We start from the raw sequence: 14,711 nt of genomic DNA, 5'->3' as shown, positions 1-14,711 counted from the left end.
ACTATCTACGGACGTCACTACTTTTCGGCGCGTGGCAAGAATCACGAGGTACTGCTGACTGAAGGGCTGATCTATTCAGCTGCCAGGAACTACCGGTTTCTGAAAAAAGGTCGAAGTGAACTACAAACAGGGATGCGGCTCGCGCGGTTCGGGAGATTCTTTCTGTGTTCTGGCGCGCGAAACTACAGCTTCCCCTGTCTCCATGGTAACAACCAGGCTGGAAGCGCCTCGCATCTGCTCTGCCTGTCTTCCAGCCTCAAAACCGGGGGCTGGGGGCGAGCCGGGTTGAGTGTCTTGTTAGCGCAGGCTGAGATGTGGGGCTGCCTTCTGGAGCCCTTTGCCTCACCCACGTCTGGTTCTTGGGGATGCGAGGCAGGCTGCTCCCGAACAAGCAGCCGCGACACCGTTTCAAATCGGTTCTTTTGAAAAGTGGTTTGGGGCGCCTGGGAAGGGGAACGCACAATCTGATCCTATGGGTTGTTTCCTCGAAATCACAAAATTCAGAGGGAGTTGCTGCCAGTAACTGTGCATGGGTTTATATTACAAAACTTTCCCCGCAGTTTAGAGTTCAGGTATGCTATCATTTGCTGCTGCCGTGGCTGCCAGTTGTAGGTGCCTATATTTGGGTTCTGAATGTTGTATAGCATTAGGCAATGTTTCGTTTCTTTAATCTTTTTCTATACCACTTATATAAAGAGATTCTTCAGGTAGTGCAATATGCAGTAATACGTCCTGGTAAGACAGGAAACAAAGGCTGCATTTCTTAAATGCAAAACTTGAATGTAAGTGAAACTTGCTTCCAAATATATGAGGTTTTGGTCATACTGCCATACTGTAGGTTTTATAGTAGACGCTATTTCCTTGTGGCAAAATACAAACTCTGTAATATCACCCACCTTTAATGAAAGCTTCAACCAATGGTCAAAATTCAAAGTTAAGCACCTTGGGGCTCTCTTTTTTTTAATTATTTGTTTCAACAATAACAGTACAACAATATTAAAGATAATTTAAAAATAAAGATTATGAATTACAGTAAGGACTATAAAATTTGTTTTAAACAATTACATTATCGAGCATATGTTAAACAAACCTTGGGGCTCTCTTGATTTGTCTGGATCTTGTCCAGTAGATTTGCTTCACACCTTCTTTGTTAATACATTTTCATGTCAAGTAATTGGAGTATAAATCATTATTACATTTAAAAGAATCTATGTAGGTTTTCTGCTTATCTCCAAAAAGCCAATAGCCACTCACTATTTGTAAGAAGTTCCTTCAAATGGCAGGTCATTTATTAATTGGTTGTTTTGTGTGCTTCCACATTGTATACTTTGAGATATTTACTTACGCAGATGGGGTATGTAGCTTAGAGTATGATAAATGTTATGTTTTTACACAGGAGGGGCAGCTATATGGAGATGCCGGCGCTTTAACTCAGAAAATAAAGTACAGGAAAATAGCCCAGTGACTCCAATGCTGAAACACCTCGTGATGAAAATAAAGTCAACTGGCCCCATTACAGTTGCTGAATATATGCGAGAAGTCCTAACCAATCCTGTTAAGGTAGAAATGGTGATTCCATTAAACTTATATGATAAGTACTGGCTTGCAGGGTTGTGCTTGAGTAACTTCCCCACTTCCCCATCTCACTTCAACCTCCCCCCCCCCCAAAAAAAAACAATGAGTCAGTGGAGACTGCAGCAGGAGGGAGAAATCAATAAAAAATCACCCTTCCTTTACAAACAGAAAAGCCATTCTGAGAGGAACCACTGATGTGCCAGCATGGAACAGCACCATTGTTCTTCAGGATTGGAGGCTCTGGCTTATACTGCACCTCAATTTCAAATATTTTTTATTATAACAAACATCTTGAACTTGTTCAGATCTTAAGTTGTTAACTGCTTATCTCACATTGTCTCAGAATGCACTTCTGTGTATCCTCTTTGGACCAAATTGCACATTACACAGAAGTGGTGTAATAGTTTTCTGATGGTTTTTTTAAAAAACAAAAATTAGCCCTTGGGGCCTGCCAGAAGTAGCCCTTGGGGACTGCCAGAGAGGGCCCAGTCATTCTCACACATGCACTGCTATTCTGATACTCTTCCATAGTTGTTTTTCTTTTTAAAAATAAATTGGCAGTCTGTTGCATACATCTAACACTGAATGGTAAAATTGGGTTTGTGGGGGTGGGGGTTACTTCTATTGATCCAATGTATTCAAAAGACCATTTTTTCTTCTTCCAATTGTAGCCACATACCACATTCCTAATATCAAAGCTGCCCTGAACATAAGGCAGGTTGAAGTCTTGCGTCTTAGCAAATTTGGGGTTTGATAGATGATTCTTACCATAGTTGGTTACAAAATAATAAAGAAAGGCATTCATCAGGCTGAGAATATAAATCAGACTATACAAGGAGTCAATTTAAAGCCATACTATTCAATTACTATTCTCTTACTGTAGAAGGAAAGATGTGCAGCCAAAGAATAAAGAATATAGGACTCTCTGCCCTTGCTGTTGTCTTAATTCTTGGCCCACAGTTCCAAGGTCCTTCAAAATCCCTTGCTTGACCACTCTCTTCTGCCAATACAAAAGAGGTCTTCCTGATCTTTAGGCCTTGTGTAAGATTTTTCCCTAGCATCATTTGTCTAGGACTCGGTCCATATTGTTCCCAACTCCCTGCTTCATACACAACTTTCTCTTACGTGTCCCCTGGTCTGGAACCATTCTGCCTCTTGGGTCCTCTAACCATGCGACTCTCTAGCTATGTTTACCTTACTTCATTTTTAACTCATCAACAAAATCTGCTTTTGTGGATTAAAATATTGTTTGAGAGGAGACATACTGTAAATATTTGCTTTACGTTGAAGATAGGTCTTTCACTCTTTAGAGCTACCTTTGTTATTGCAGCAGTCTAGCAGATGGATTGATTGTTAAAGGTTAGTAAATTCAATGGAATAGAGTTATATATCACAAGTTGGAAGTATGCTGATACATTCTTTTCTCATAGGGATATTATATGCACCATGACGTGCTAGGAGAAAAAGGAGATTTTGTTACTTCACCTGAAATAAGTCAGATGTTTGGAGAGGTAATTTAAGGACAGTTATTTCTTAAAAGTATATGATTATAAACTCTGTTATGAATATTTGATCATGTATGTCCTGATAAGGTAGTATTTTATGACATTACTTCTTAAGCCTTGATTCTAACAAAGTTTATGCACCACTCGTTTTCAGTACATAACAAAGTCATAGTTATATTTTTGAAGGATTAGAAAAAGACCTTCACTTTTTAATATAAAATATGCCCTCTTTAAGAGGTAACTAATAATTTAGGGTTGTAACTAATATAATATCAAAGGCAAGTAAGACAAACAGTTCCCAAACAAATCCAATACTATTTTTGTTATGAACATCTGAAATGTATAATAAAGAGCATATTTTGAGGACTGCAAGTTTCCATAGCTAATTTTCAATAAGAAGTTAATTCAAATAAACCAAAAATGTTCCAGTTATTTACACAGAACTAGGTATTTCTTCTACGCAGCTCTTGATATAAGAGAGGAGGTTCTGCTTGTCACCAGAATGCAGAACTGCAGTCATTCTGTTTGGATTGTGCATTTTAAAACTTTCCGTATAATGTCTGTTCTTTTTATTTTGTAACTGTTTTCTAATAATAATTTACCTTCCATCTCTTTCTACAGTTAATAGGTATTTGGTTTGTTAGTGAATGGATAGCTTCTGGCAAACCAGGAAAATTTCAGCTGGTGGAGTTGGGTCCAGGCAGAGGCAGTCTTACTCATGATATTTTGCGGGTAAGTGCAAATAGACTAAAGGACATCAAGTATTGTCCACAGCCCTGTGAACTGAAATGTGATTTGTATTGCATTTTAAAATTTTGAAGCCAAGATTCCCAGAATTGATTCTGTATATGCCATTAATTATAACACACTGGACAGCAAAATTCAGTGTGATGCAGCACAATTGTACTCTTGTGGATGTAGGCAGCCTTTCTAAAATTCTCATTTTCTGCTCTTCAGAGATACCCAACCATCTTCCATTTCATTTGCTGGGGAAATATATTTACTTATTTGCAGATGTGTACTCCTGCTAATCTAGTAGAATATCATGGTTTTGTCATGCTGCCAAAGCAGCTGATATTTCAGATATCATAAATACTTGGAATGGGCAACTGGTCTCATTTGAAAAATGGGATCTTCTGCGTGGTTAAGAAACTATTGCTAGAATCTTATTTCTAAGCACGACATAAAAGTATTCTTTTAAATCACAATATGTACTTTGCTTCTAGTTCTAACAGTATTGTCTTTTACTGACAGGTCTTTAACCAACTGGGATCTTTACTTAGTAAATGTGACATTTCTGTTCATCTGGTGGAAGTCAGTCCCAAATTAAGTGAGATTCAAGCATTAACACTGGCAGAAGAAAAGATAGAATTAATGGATAGATCCCCTGCTTACATGAAAGGTGTTGCTAAGACTGGGCTTCCAATTTTCTGGTACCAAGACTTGAGTGATGTTCCAGTAGGTATGTTTTTGCTTGTTTGGTGGTTATTTAGTTAAATATTCAACAGTCATTAGCTCCTTCCTTAAGTTTCTTACATCCTTTAGGTTTAAGAACAATTTCAGTAGTGATATATACTTAAGGTAGCAGCCTGAATAGCCCAGTATGAGCCAAGCTTGGCCATGCTCACTGCTTGGATGGGAGACCACCAAGGAAAACCAAGATTGCTATGTAGAGGAAGGCACGGGCAAACCATCTCTGTTCGTACCTTGCCTTGAAAACGCTAGAGGGTCACCTTAAGTTGATTGCAACTTGACAGCACTTAATTAATTATTATTAAGAGGAAAGCAGCCTTAAACCAGCACAGTGAATGTGTTAATTATTACCTAAAGCAGGTGGTAGAAAAAACAAGAGTCATCTTCCACTACAGCTGCTTGAAGTATTATTTATTTGCTAGAGCAAAATGCTGACACATATATAAGGCACATGTGTCACAGCTGAAATAGCTGAATCATCAGCTCTGAATCCTAGGAAATGCTTAAAACAGGAATAAGAAGAATAATCCCTTTGCATGATGTGAGACCAGTGTTACACATTAGGTCAGTTGTGCAGAGCATCGTGAATAACAAAAGAGCCAACTGACATTTGTGATTACTTGTAATGCAAGCATTTTTAATGTCCAGTCCCATAGTATGTCATGCAATCTTGCAAAACAATATCTAAATTTCAGCAGTTGTCTGTTTTGAAAACCTGCTTATTGATTAACTTAATTAATATTTCATTGGTAGATGAAAAATGCATAGATTTCTTAAGAAATGAGCACTTTCTGATTCTCATACTGGAGATGTTATTAAAATGGAAAATGTTATTTATATTGAGACCTGATTGAAACTGTTTTTTCCCAGGAAACAGTTTTTATTTAGCACATGAATTTCTTGATGCTCTGCCTATACACAAGTTTCAGGTATGATCAGAAGCCAGCGATGTGACTTTGTTTAAGGAGCATGCATCAGAAGAGAACTCAATACAAATAAGCAAAGGAGATTGTATAGTATGGGACTCATATTTTATACTGATACACTACTGTAAGTTATTTAACACAAGCAAAATTACAAATGATAAGATATACTTAAAATGCAATATTAGCAGCAGATACCATTTTGATATAATGCATAGTACCCTAATTTTAGATAATTCTGACATCAGCCAATCTCTATGGATTGTACAAGGTACTAACTTTGCAGCTAGTAATAAGACACAACCAATCACCCTACCAGAAGTCCACAAACAGCTTACTTATCTCAAATAACAATAAAAATGTTAAAGATTTTTAACCTTTTTTACAAATTCCTTTTTGGTAACTTGAATAATTTCTGTAAAAATTTGTAAAGTAGATGGGGTTCTTAGCTATACCTGTTTGTTTTCAAAGGTGGGCCAACATTTTCATTGAGGAATTTTAAAAACATTGTTCTAATTAAGAATGTAACTAAGTTTTTACTAGTCTTTAAAGCTTTATTGCTAGTCAAGTCACTGAAATTCTGCCTAAAATAGGGAAACAAAGGTTGTTTTCCCAAACTTGCTGTTGAAAAGATTCACTGAATAATATATAGTGTGTTTGGGAATGCATGATGGGGATACTTACTTTGGTCCAGTGTACAGTTTTGTCCCCAAGGAGCAGCATTTCAGGGAATACTGTGGGTTGCAGCCAGGGATCACACCCTGAGTAGAAATCTTTCCATCCATGGAAATGCTCCAGTGGACCCGAGCCAAAACTTGAAATTGAATGCATTCAAACAAATCTGTGACTAATTTTATTTTAAATTAATAGAAAACAGAAAAGGGGTGGCGTGAGTTATTAGTTGACATTGATCCAGAAGTTCCTGACAAGCTGCGTTTTGTCCTTGCACCGTCTGCTACTGCTGCTTCAGAAGCCTTTGTACATGTAAGTTTACGATTATAAAATTGTATATCCAGGCCAGGCCAGTCTTGTTTGAGCATACTGATGTTGCCGTTCTGTTGTAGTATGAGATGTTCACAGTTTCTTAGAGTGTAATTATTCAGCTTGTTGTTGCCCCCAATTCAAATATAGAGCAAGATTCAAGTCCGATAGCACCTTAAAAGACCAACAAGATTTCTAGGGCATAAGCTTTTAAAAGTCATCTCTGAAGAAGGAAGCTTTGACTATCACAAGCTTATACCCTGGAAATCTTGCTGGTCTTTAAAGTGCTACTGGACTCAAATCTTATTCTTCTGCTACAGACCAACACAGCTACCCACCTGAAACCATCTCAAACATAGTTTATGTTTCAGCCACAAAATATTACTGTGTAATCTCTGTTAAAACATTTATAGAATCTTGTTTATTAGTTTGTTCTTCTAATCAAACATTTATTAGACCAGAAAATTGGACTTACCATGAAGATTCTTTTTATTTGAAATAGAGGAGGACACTCTGAGATGCACTCCTTGGATAACAGGGTTGCATTTACCTGTAACTGTTGTTCATTGAGTGGACTTCTGTGCAGGCACACAAGGGATCTGTGCATGCGCAGGCCAGCCACAGACCCTCTAAAGCTCCTAGAGGCACAAGATGCTTGCCTAGTCTTTTCACGTGCTTTTCCCCCAGGTGCGGCTATAAAAGGCAGGGTAAGCAGCTCTCTCCCTCAGGTCTCTAAGCCACTGGTGTAGAAGGAAGGAAAGAAACAAGAGCTCACGGCAGGGAAAGAGGGAGGGATGTGTGCCTATACAGATGACTACTCAATGAACAACAGTTACAAGTAAGTGCAACCCTGTTCTCATAGTCATATCTTCTGTGCAGTCCCACATGGGAGACTAACGAGCTAACTTACCCAGGAGGTGGGCATGAAGCTCTTTAATGGAAGAGACTCTTCAAGATGGCCCTGTCAGCAGCTGCATCCCTTTTCACCTCTGTGTCAATAGCATAATCCTACTATATAAAAGGCAAGCTGTATTGGCAACGACTTTTTTTCCTTGCACAGGTGCATTGCTGATGACTCTGGCCTCAAGGCTGCTGTGAAGCACCTGCTTGCTGCCGGGAGGGGGCGTGCCAAATTGATGGCCTAAGCACTCTTCCCTGCACCTCCCCTCAGCACCCTCCCACCCTGGCTTCCAAGCCGCTGCAAAGCGCCTGCTTGCCACCAGGAGGGGACACTCCAAATCAGTTTGCTAGAGCCCGTTGTATTTTTTCATACAATAGGTGTTGTTGCTAGTGATTGATAAATGTAGATGGCATTGCCCAGGTGGCCGCCTTGCATAGTTCGACTAGAGGGATGCCCAAGTTGAAGGCTGACAAAATGGATTGAGCCCTTGTAGAATGTGCTCTTAGGTGCAACGGGCACGATTGTTTAGACTGTTTGTAACAAGCCTTAATGAGCCACACTATGCAATTCAAATAGGAGCTGTCCTGTCCGAGTAGAAGCACAATGCATGTTTAACATTTAGGGTGTGCAAAAGTCTCTCTGGGTCATCTGAAGGTGTAGGGAAGAGTACTGGTAAGACAGTGTCCTGGTTCAAGTGAAAAGTGGAAACCACCTTTGGCAGAAAGGGGAGGCTCAGACAAAGAACAACCTTTTCTGCAAACATCTTAATGAAAGGAGGGTCATATCTCAGGGCTTGCAATTTACTCACCTTACTAGCTGAGGATATGGCCACCAAAAGGCTGTTTTAGCTGCTAGTATCTTAAGGGAGCAGGAAGCTAGGGACTTGAAAGGTTTATGCATGATTGAGGTGAAAACCAAGGAAAGACTCCACTGGGGAATTGGCCTGGATGCTGGAGGATATAGGTTTGCTAAACCTCTAAGGAAGGACTTGCATTGTAACTGGGCAAGGAGAGATTTCCCACTTATATTGTTTGGTAGGCCGAAATGGCCGCTAGGTGGAACTTAATGGAGGAATTAGCCAACCTTTGATCCTTTAACAGGACCAAATAGTGAAAAATGGGAGGCACTGAGGCAGAGATAGGGTTCAGATTGTTGTCTCTGGCTCAAAAAAAAATCTTCATTTGGTTAGATATGATTTCCTGGTTCGTGGTTTTCGAGGTTCTAACAGGACCTTTTGGACTAGGGAGGAAAAAAATTAGTCCAGGGGGAAGAACCAGGCTGTCAGTTTTGCAGTGCCCAGGTTGTGGTGGTGAACCATGTCATCCTGCAGCAGGTCTGGAGTTAGGGGGAAACGGTAGATTCTGTCCTATGCCATTTGAAACAGAGTGGCAAACAAGGCCTGCCTCAGCCAGTAAGGGGTTATTACGATTGCTGAGGAGCCTTCCCTCATCATCTTGCTGAGCATTAGCGTCATAAGGGGGGGGGGAGATGCCTACAGGTGCTTGACCAAAGAATCTGAAAGGTATCTCTGAGAGAGGCCTTTCCCTGAACAATACCATGCACATTTCCCATTGAGGAATGTAGCAGAATATTCACGGTTGGCCTGCTCATGCATGAATCCCATCTGGGACTGCACAGAAGATACAATGAACTTTACATATCTACATTAGGTGCACTAGACCTTTAAGGAAGTCAGACGGTCTGTTTGTAGCCTTTCATCCTATGGTCAAAGGCAAAAATGTCTCCAAATCTGCCCTTAGCAGGTGACTAAGGGAACATATCTCACTAAAATACTCTTCTCAAGGTCTGCAGGCACTAAAAGGCATTTCTTCACATTCTATCAGAAGTGCAGCTACCTCAGCAGTTTTTAACACAAATGCCTCTACAGTTGACATCTGCAAAGCAGCCACTTGGGTGTTCGAGTCCACATTAGTTAGGCATTACAAAATGGACTCCATTGCCTCAGCTGATACAGGTTTTGGGCAGCAGGTCTTAAGGTTGTAGAGCCTTAAAGGCAAGGTTGGCTGGAGGTGCTTCCTCCCATGTTGGTTGCACTGCTTGGTAAGATCCCAAGCATCTCAGAGTGCCATGCTTTCTCAGAATGACTGTACACAAAACATTGGTCTTACCATAAGGATTCTTTTTACCTAAAGTAGAGAAAGACACTAGGGATACAACTTGCCATAGAGGGGCTGCCCTTTGGATGTGACATATGGATGACTTATGGATTTCTCCATAAGGCGGGGGGAGCTGCCAAGCCAACCTCAATGCTGAATTTCTTCATTCCTTTTCAATGTTTTTTTCACTATGGTTTACTGTTTTTCTTGGATTAAAGACCAGGAATTCTGTTCTCTGAGAGACTAACTCTGCAGTCAATGAACTGAGCTGCAGCAGATGGCAGGCAGTCTCTCCCTACTGGAGACAAAAAATCAACCTGCTTTCTGTCTTCAAGGGTCATGGAAAGGAGAGCGCCCAAACATTTCAGGATGTTGTCCTCTCTTCAAGAAAAACACCCTCTCTGTGTTCAATGGTGGTTCTGTTGTATAACTGTGTGTAGTTGTATTTTTTATTCATACTTCACCTCACTGAGACTCAAGGCAGACAGTATAAGTCAATACGATCAATGGCTGAAACATTCAGTAAACAATACAATAGGGGATGGATAGCAGAAATTTGAAAAAAAAGCATAAATCCAAATACAGAGCTGGAAATAATGCTGAAACAAAACAGGGAAGGAAGGAAAAGGCAAATGTCCACCTACCTTTCTTCAGGATTTCAAGGCATTAATTTCACTATACATTTACAGTAAGGGCTTATCTCAAAGAATCCTGAGAAGTATGATTGTTAGAAGATTTACCATGCAATCCTATGCAGATGTATTCCAGTCTAAGCCTGTTTAGTTCAAGTGGCTTAGACTAGTGTAACTCTGCATAGGATTGCACAGTTAAGTTCCTCAGTGGACTTCTCAACACTCCAGTGTACAAGTCTCAGCATTTCTTGGGGGTAGCACATTAAAACTGTTCCTAGCTCATTCTATGTACATTTTCAGCACCTGTAGGTTGAATATTCAGACACAATTTAACTAACTCATGTATTCTAAATTAGGAAGAAGAATCCAGGGATCATGTGGAAATGTGTCCTGATGCTGGTGTCATTATCCAGAAGCTGGCCCAAAATATAGAAAAGAATGGGGGAGCTGCACTAATTGCAGATTATGGTCATGATGGAACAAAAACCGATACTTTCAGAGTAGGTTAATTTATTCAAAGTGTGTCTTATCCCACAGGATGCACATGTGTTTGTTTAAAATGGCACAAGAAAACAGCTGATTATTTCTTAACTCCATGGAATAGCTGTTGAAGGAAGCAGCTTGAGTGGAAAATGAAACACAAGTAGACAGATTAGTTGCATTCTGTTGGCATTGGCCTTTTCTGCACAGACTATTTTCACCAGTTCTGGTCCCATACCACTTCAGGTTTTTTTCTAAATTCCAAATGCTTAACTCTCACTTCAGATTTCAGTGCAACATTTTCAAGGTTTCTCTTCAAATATTCCACCTCCATTACTCCCTGATATTTTTCTTGATGCAATTTTGAGTCAGCTTTTTTTTTAGTTGTGTCTGAAGAAAGGAGCTCTGACTTTCAAAAGCTTACACTCTGAAAATCCTGTTGGTCTCTAAGGTGCCACTAAACTCAAATCCAGCTTTTTCAATCATGCAGAATTTTCCTTTTGGTTTTTCCCCTCTGCCCTCTGTTCAACGCTCCTCCCCACACAGGCCACTTCTCACTGATTCGTCTCTCCATCCTTCTCTCACCTCCTCCCTCCCCCTTCTCCCTCCTCCTTCCCCTCGGCCCCCTTCTTTCCCAAGATGCACCTTTTTTGAAGAAAATGAAGTTGTAACATTGTAATGTTGGCATTATTGCATTTTTTTCAGTTTGCCCCCCTGATGGTGGCCTTTGCCTCCCAGCTCTGGGTCAGCACAGGGGTGGGGATCATATATTCTAAACAAAAATGTCTACTCAGAGCATGGCTGTTGTGTGGGGTTTTTTTAAAACCAAGCATAATGACGTTTTAATGTTGCAACTTCATTATGCTTAGTTTTAAAGAAAATCGATACACAACAGCCATGCTCTTAGTAGACGTTTTCATTTAGAATTTATGACCCCCTTCTCCCCATGGTCCAAACCAGGGAGCCCCACCTGGGCTGACCCAGAGCTGGGAGACAGACGCCTGCATGGGGATGGGAAGGAACCAACCTGATGCAATAACACCAGCATTACAACATCATTGTTTTCTTTTTTTTAAAAAAGGCATGTTATAACAATATAATCATAGGGTTAATTTCTGTGGTGTTACATGGATCTCTTAGGTTTTCAAAGATTAACTATTCATGCATTTTGGATGAAAAGTCCTGTGTTTGGGGTCACTCTGCACTAACACTGCAAATGCAGCATGTTGGGGTTTCCTTTCACTTACCTTTTTCTTATTTTTTTCCTACTGCTAATGCCTTAGTGCTGGTGCCTTTGGTTGTCATAATGTCAAAACATAACAACACAATTGGGCATACACAAAAATAAAAAGAGGGGAGGGGGGGTTGACTGCAACGGTGACACCAACCATGATGCCAATGATGATGTCCACACCTCACCACATAGCCCTCTTTATTTCTGGGCAGTGTGTAGCAAAAAAGACAGCACCCACACCAGGATTAAAAGTGGCATGCAGAAAGGTAGGTGGCCAAAGCGAATCTGATCATTGAGGAGCAAACATTCAAAAAGAGAGGAGTAAATCACCCCTGTGGAAAAGGCCATTAACTTTCTTCAGTTGCAGTGAAATGTGCTGCCTTTTTAAAAAGAGTGAGTGGTAGCGGGGTGGGAGATTAGCTTCAATTGGTACAAAGCTGGGTTCTCACTCTTGTTAAAAATGACATTTTATAAGTACAAACAGCCCTTCTGTATTTAGTCTAAAACCCCAAATACCATTCTACACTGTTGAACTGTATAAATGATTTTCCTGCTTCTGATAATTTTTTTTCAGGGATTCTGTGGCCATAAGCTACATGATGTGTTGTTAGCTCCAGGAACAGCAGACCTCACTGCAGATGTTGATTTTAGTTACCTGCGAAGAATGGCACAGGATAAAGTAGCTACTTTGGGTCCTATAAAGCAACAGGACTTTTTGAAAAACATGGGCATTGACATCCGTCTGCAGGTAGGGGCCACTGTTTACCACAGAGACATAAAAGTATTACTGAATAGTATATCTGTAAACTCATATATAGTGGCACTTATGTTATAATATTCAGCAGATAGATCCAAAATGTTATTTGATTCACTTCTGAAATTTACACTTCACCAGATTTAAATAGTAGGGAAGAAGAGGAGAGATTGAGAATTCTGTGATGAAAAAATAATTGGCAGGTAACAGAGTATGCGGTGAGATGAACAAGACATAATATAGAAGAGCATTAATCCATTTTTCCTTTTAGGTGCTGTTACAGAATGCAAAAGATGTAGCTACTCACCATCAGCTACTTCAAAGTTATGAAATGCTCATGGACCTGAATAAAATGGGAGAACGATTCAACTTTTTTGCTCTTCTACCTCACTACAGACTTGTGGCTTCAAACGAGCGAAAGAAGCCACATGAATCAACATCTCTTTCAGCACCTGTTGCTGGTTTTGGTGAACTCTTATGGAAATGAGCCCTAACTCTAAATATTTTTTATGATAAAGATTTACATTTTGCCATTCAGCTAAGCACTGTGGAAACAATTGTATTGATAGTTCAAATGCAATATACAATAATGAGTGTAAACCTTTATGCTGTAAATACCCATGAATTAATTTACTATATACTGAGAGAATCATCCCCCACCCCCAACTCCTATTTCTAGATGCTGATAACAGCCACTCTGGACCCCTTAGGCAGAAGGACGGCATCTGTTCATTTATTTTGTGAGACTTTTCAGCCTCCAGGTTTTCTGAGGTTGTACCCATGTGCAACTTATGAATCCAGATAAAGGCTTAAATAAAATCTTCAGTTTGTTGATTAGAGTGTTGTTAATCATAAATAACAACTTCAGGCAATAAATATGAATAATAATAATAATAATTTTATTTTTATTTATTTTATAGTCCACTCTCCCTGCAAGCGGGTTCAGAGCGGATAACAACATAGTTTGAATCTACATTAAAATTACCATTTAAAACCATAAAAACTTACAATTTAGCAGTAAAAAGAACAGTTCAAAGCGGCGGCCCATATTACCCATTTCTAAAACATTTCTATGGGTGGGAGGTGAGGGACAGCAGTGGTCCAACAGATGAAAGAGAGGGGTTCATTCCTTCTTCTCAGGTGTCTGTCCAGAAGGCTCATCCATGAACCAGTCTCAACCATATATCTCAACCAGCCTCAACCTCAACCATATAATAACAACATTTGATTTATATACTGCCCTTCAGGACAACTTAATGCCCACTCAGAGCGGTTTACAAAGTGTTACTATTATCTTCACAACTATCACCCTGTGAGGTGGGTGGGGCTGAGAGAACGAGAAGGTATGACTGACCCAAAGTCACCCAGCTGGCTTCAAGTGGAGGAGTGGGGAATCAAACCCGGTTCTCCAGATTAGAGTCCTGCTGCTCTTAACCACTACACCAAATAAACCTTTCTGTTGCTAGCTAAAATCTGCCTGACTAAAACACATAAAACTTGCTTCTTATGCATCTCTGGTTAGCTTCTTAGCTGGTGGTTTCTCACCCATTCATTCAGCAGAAGAGTCCATTTCCATGCCATGCAGTGGGAGGCATACTGAGATGATGAGGGGCATAGAACCAGTAGCTTCTCTCTCAACTTGATAGTAAAGGAATAATAGAGAAGGGAACAAGTAAGCTGAGAAGCTATCTTTTAGGACTCCAAGCATCACTAATGATTTCAAGTAAATGTGTGCATGTGTCTTTAAATGCTTGGTGAACTAGGTGAAGAGTGGGGGTGAGAGAGAGAGAGAGAGAGAGGGAAGAGTGAGTGATATGATTGGTTGATGACTGAGAGGGTGGGTGGAGTGAATGCAGTTTGAGGCTGAGAGTGCAGAGAAAACAGGCAGTCAGAAGAAAGCAGGCTAGCTGTGTGCTGCCTGAGTATACTGAAGTATTTATGAGAGAAATATAACCTGTGTGGAACCTGAACTGAGCATGTTTGTGAAAGGACACTCAGGGAAGGAGAGGCCAGCTGTGTGCTGCCTGAGCAGGTTTCATATTTCTGTGAGTGAGAGTCAGAGAAAGAGAGGCTAGCTGTGTACTGCCTGAGGAGTTCTAAGCATTTCTGTGAGAGAAATATTGAGTTAGAGAAAGA

The 14,711-nt window shown here is 40.2% G+C and overlaps 1 protein-coding gene across 2 annotated transcripts; it reads left to right on the top strand.

Annotated features, from left to right (window-relative positions):
• Positions 1 to 80: 80 nt before the first annotated feature.
• On the top strand, positions 81 to 13,409 carry NDUFAF7 (NADH:ubiquinone oxidoreductase complex assembly factor 7). 2 transcript variants are annotated; one of them, XM_054982846.1, is made up of 10 exons: positions 81 to 205; positions 1,397 to 1,560; positions 3,006 to 3,086; positions 3,702 to 3,812; positions 4,335 to 4,542; positions 5,424 to 5,482; positions 6,347 to 6,460; positions 10,464 to 10,607; positions 12,396 to 12,569; positions 12,847 to 13,409. In XM_054982846.1, the coding sequence occupies exons 1-10, from the start codon at positions 133 to 135 to the stop codon at positions 13,060 to 13,062; spliced, it is 1,344 nt and encodes a 447-aa protein (XP_054838821.1). In that variant the 5' UTR covers positions 81 to 132; the 3' UTR covers positions 13,063 to 13,409. The 2 variants fall into 2 exon arrangements, with proteins under 2 accessions (XP_054838821.1, XP_054838826.1); XM_054982851.1 differs by lacking the exon at positions 81 to 205 and adding an exon at positions 465 to 572.
• Positions 13,410 to 14,711: the final 1,302 nt, after the last annotated feature.

This window comes from Eublepharis macularius, chromosome 1, assembly GCF_028583425.1.
Source record: "Eublepharis macularius isolate TG4126 chromosome 1, MPM_Emac_v1.0, whole genome shotgun sequence".
Classification (NCBI taxonomy): Eukaryota; Metazoa; Chordata; class Lepidosauria; order Squamata; family Eublepharidae; genus Eublepharis; species Eublepharis macularius.
The sequence above is the reverse complement of the archived record's forward strand: the minus strand, read 5'-3'. Positions and strand labels throughout refer to the sequence as shown.

Coding starts and splice junctions, on each gene's coding strand:
- NDUFAF7 (XM_054982846.1), top strand. CDS start 133: ATGCGGCTCGCGCGGTTCGGGAGATTCTTTCTGTGTTCTGGCGCGCGA. Junction 1,561..3,005: donor TCCTAACCAATCCTGTTAAG/GTAGAAATGGTG, acceptor CTTTTCTCATAG/GGATATTATATGCACCATGA. Junction 12,570..12,846: donor GCATTGACATCCGTCTGCAG/GTAGGGGCCACT, acceptor TTTTCCTTTTAG/GTGCTGTTACAGAATGCAAA.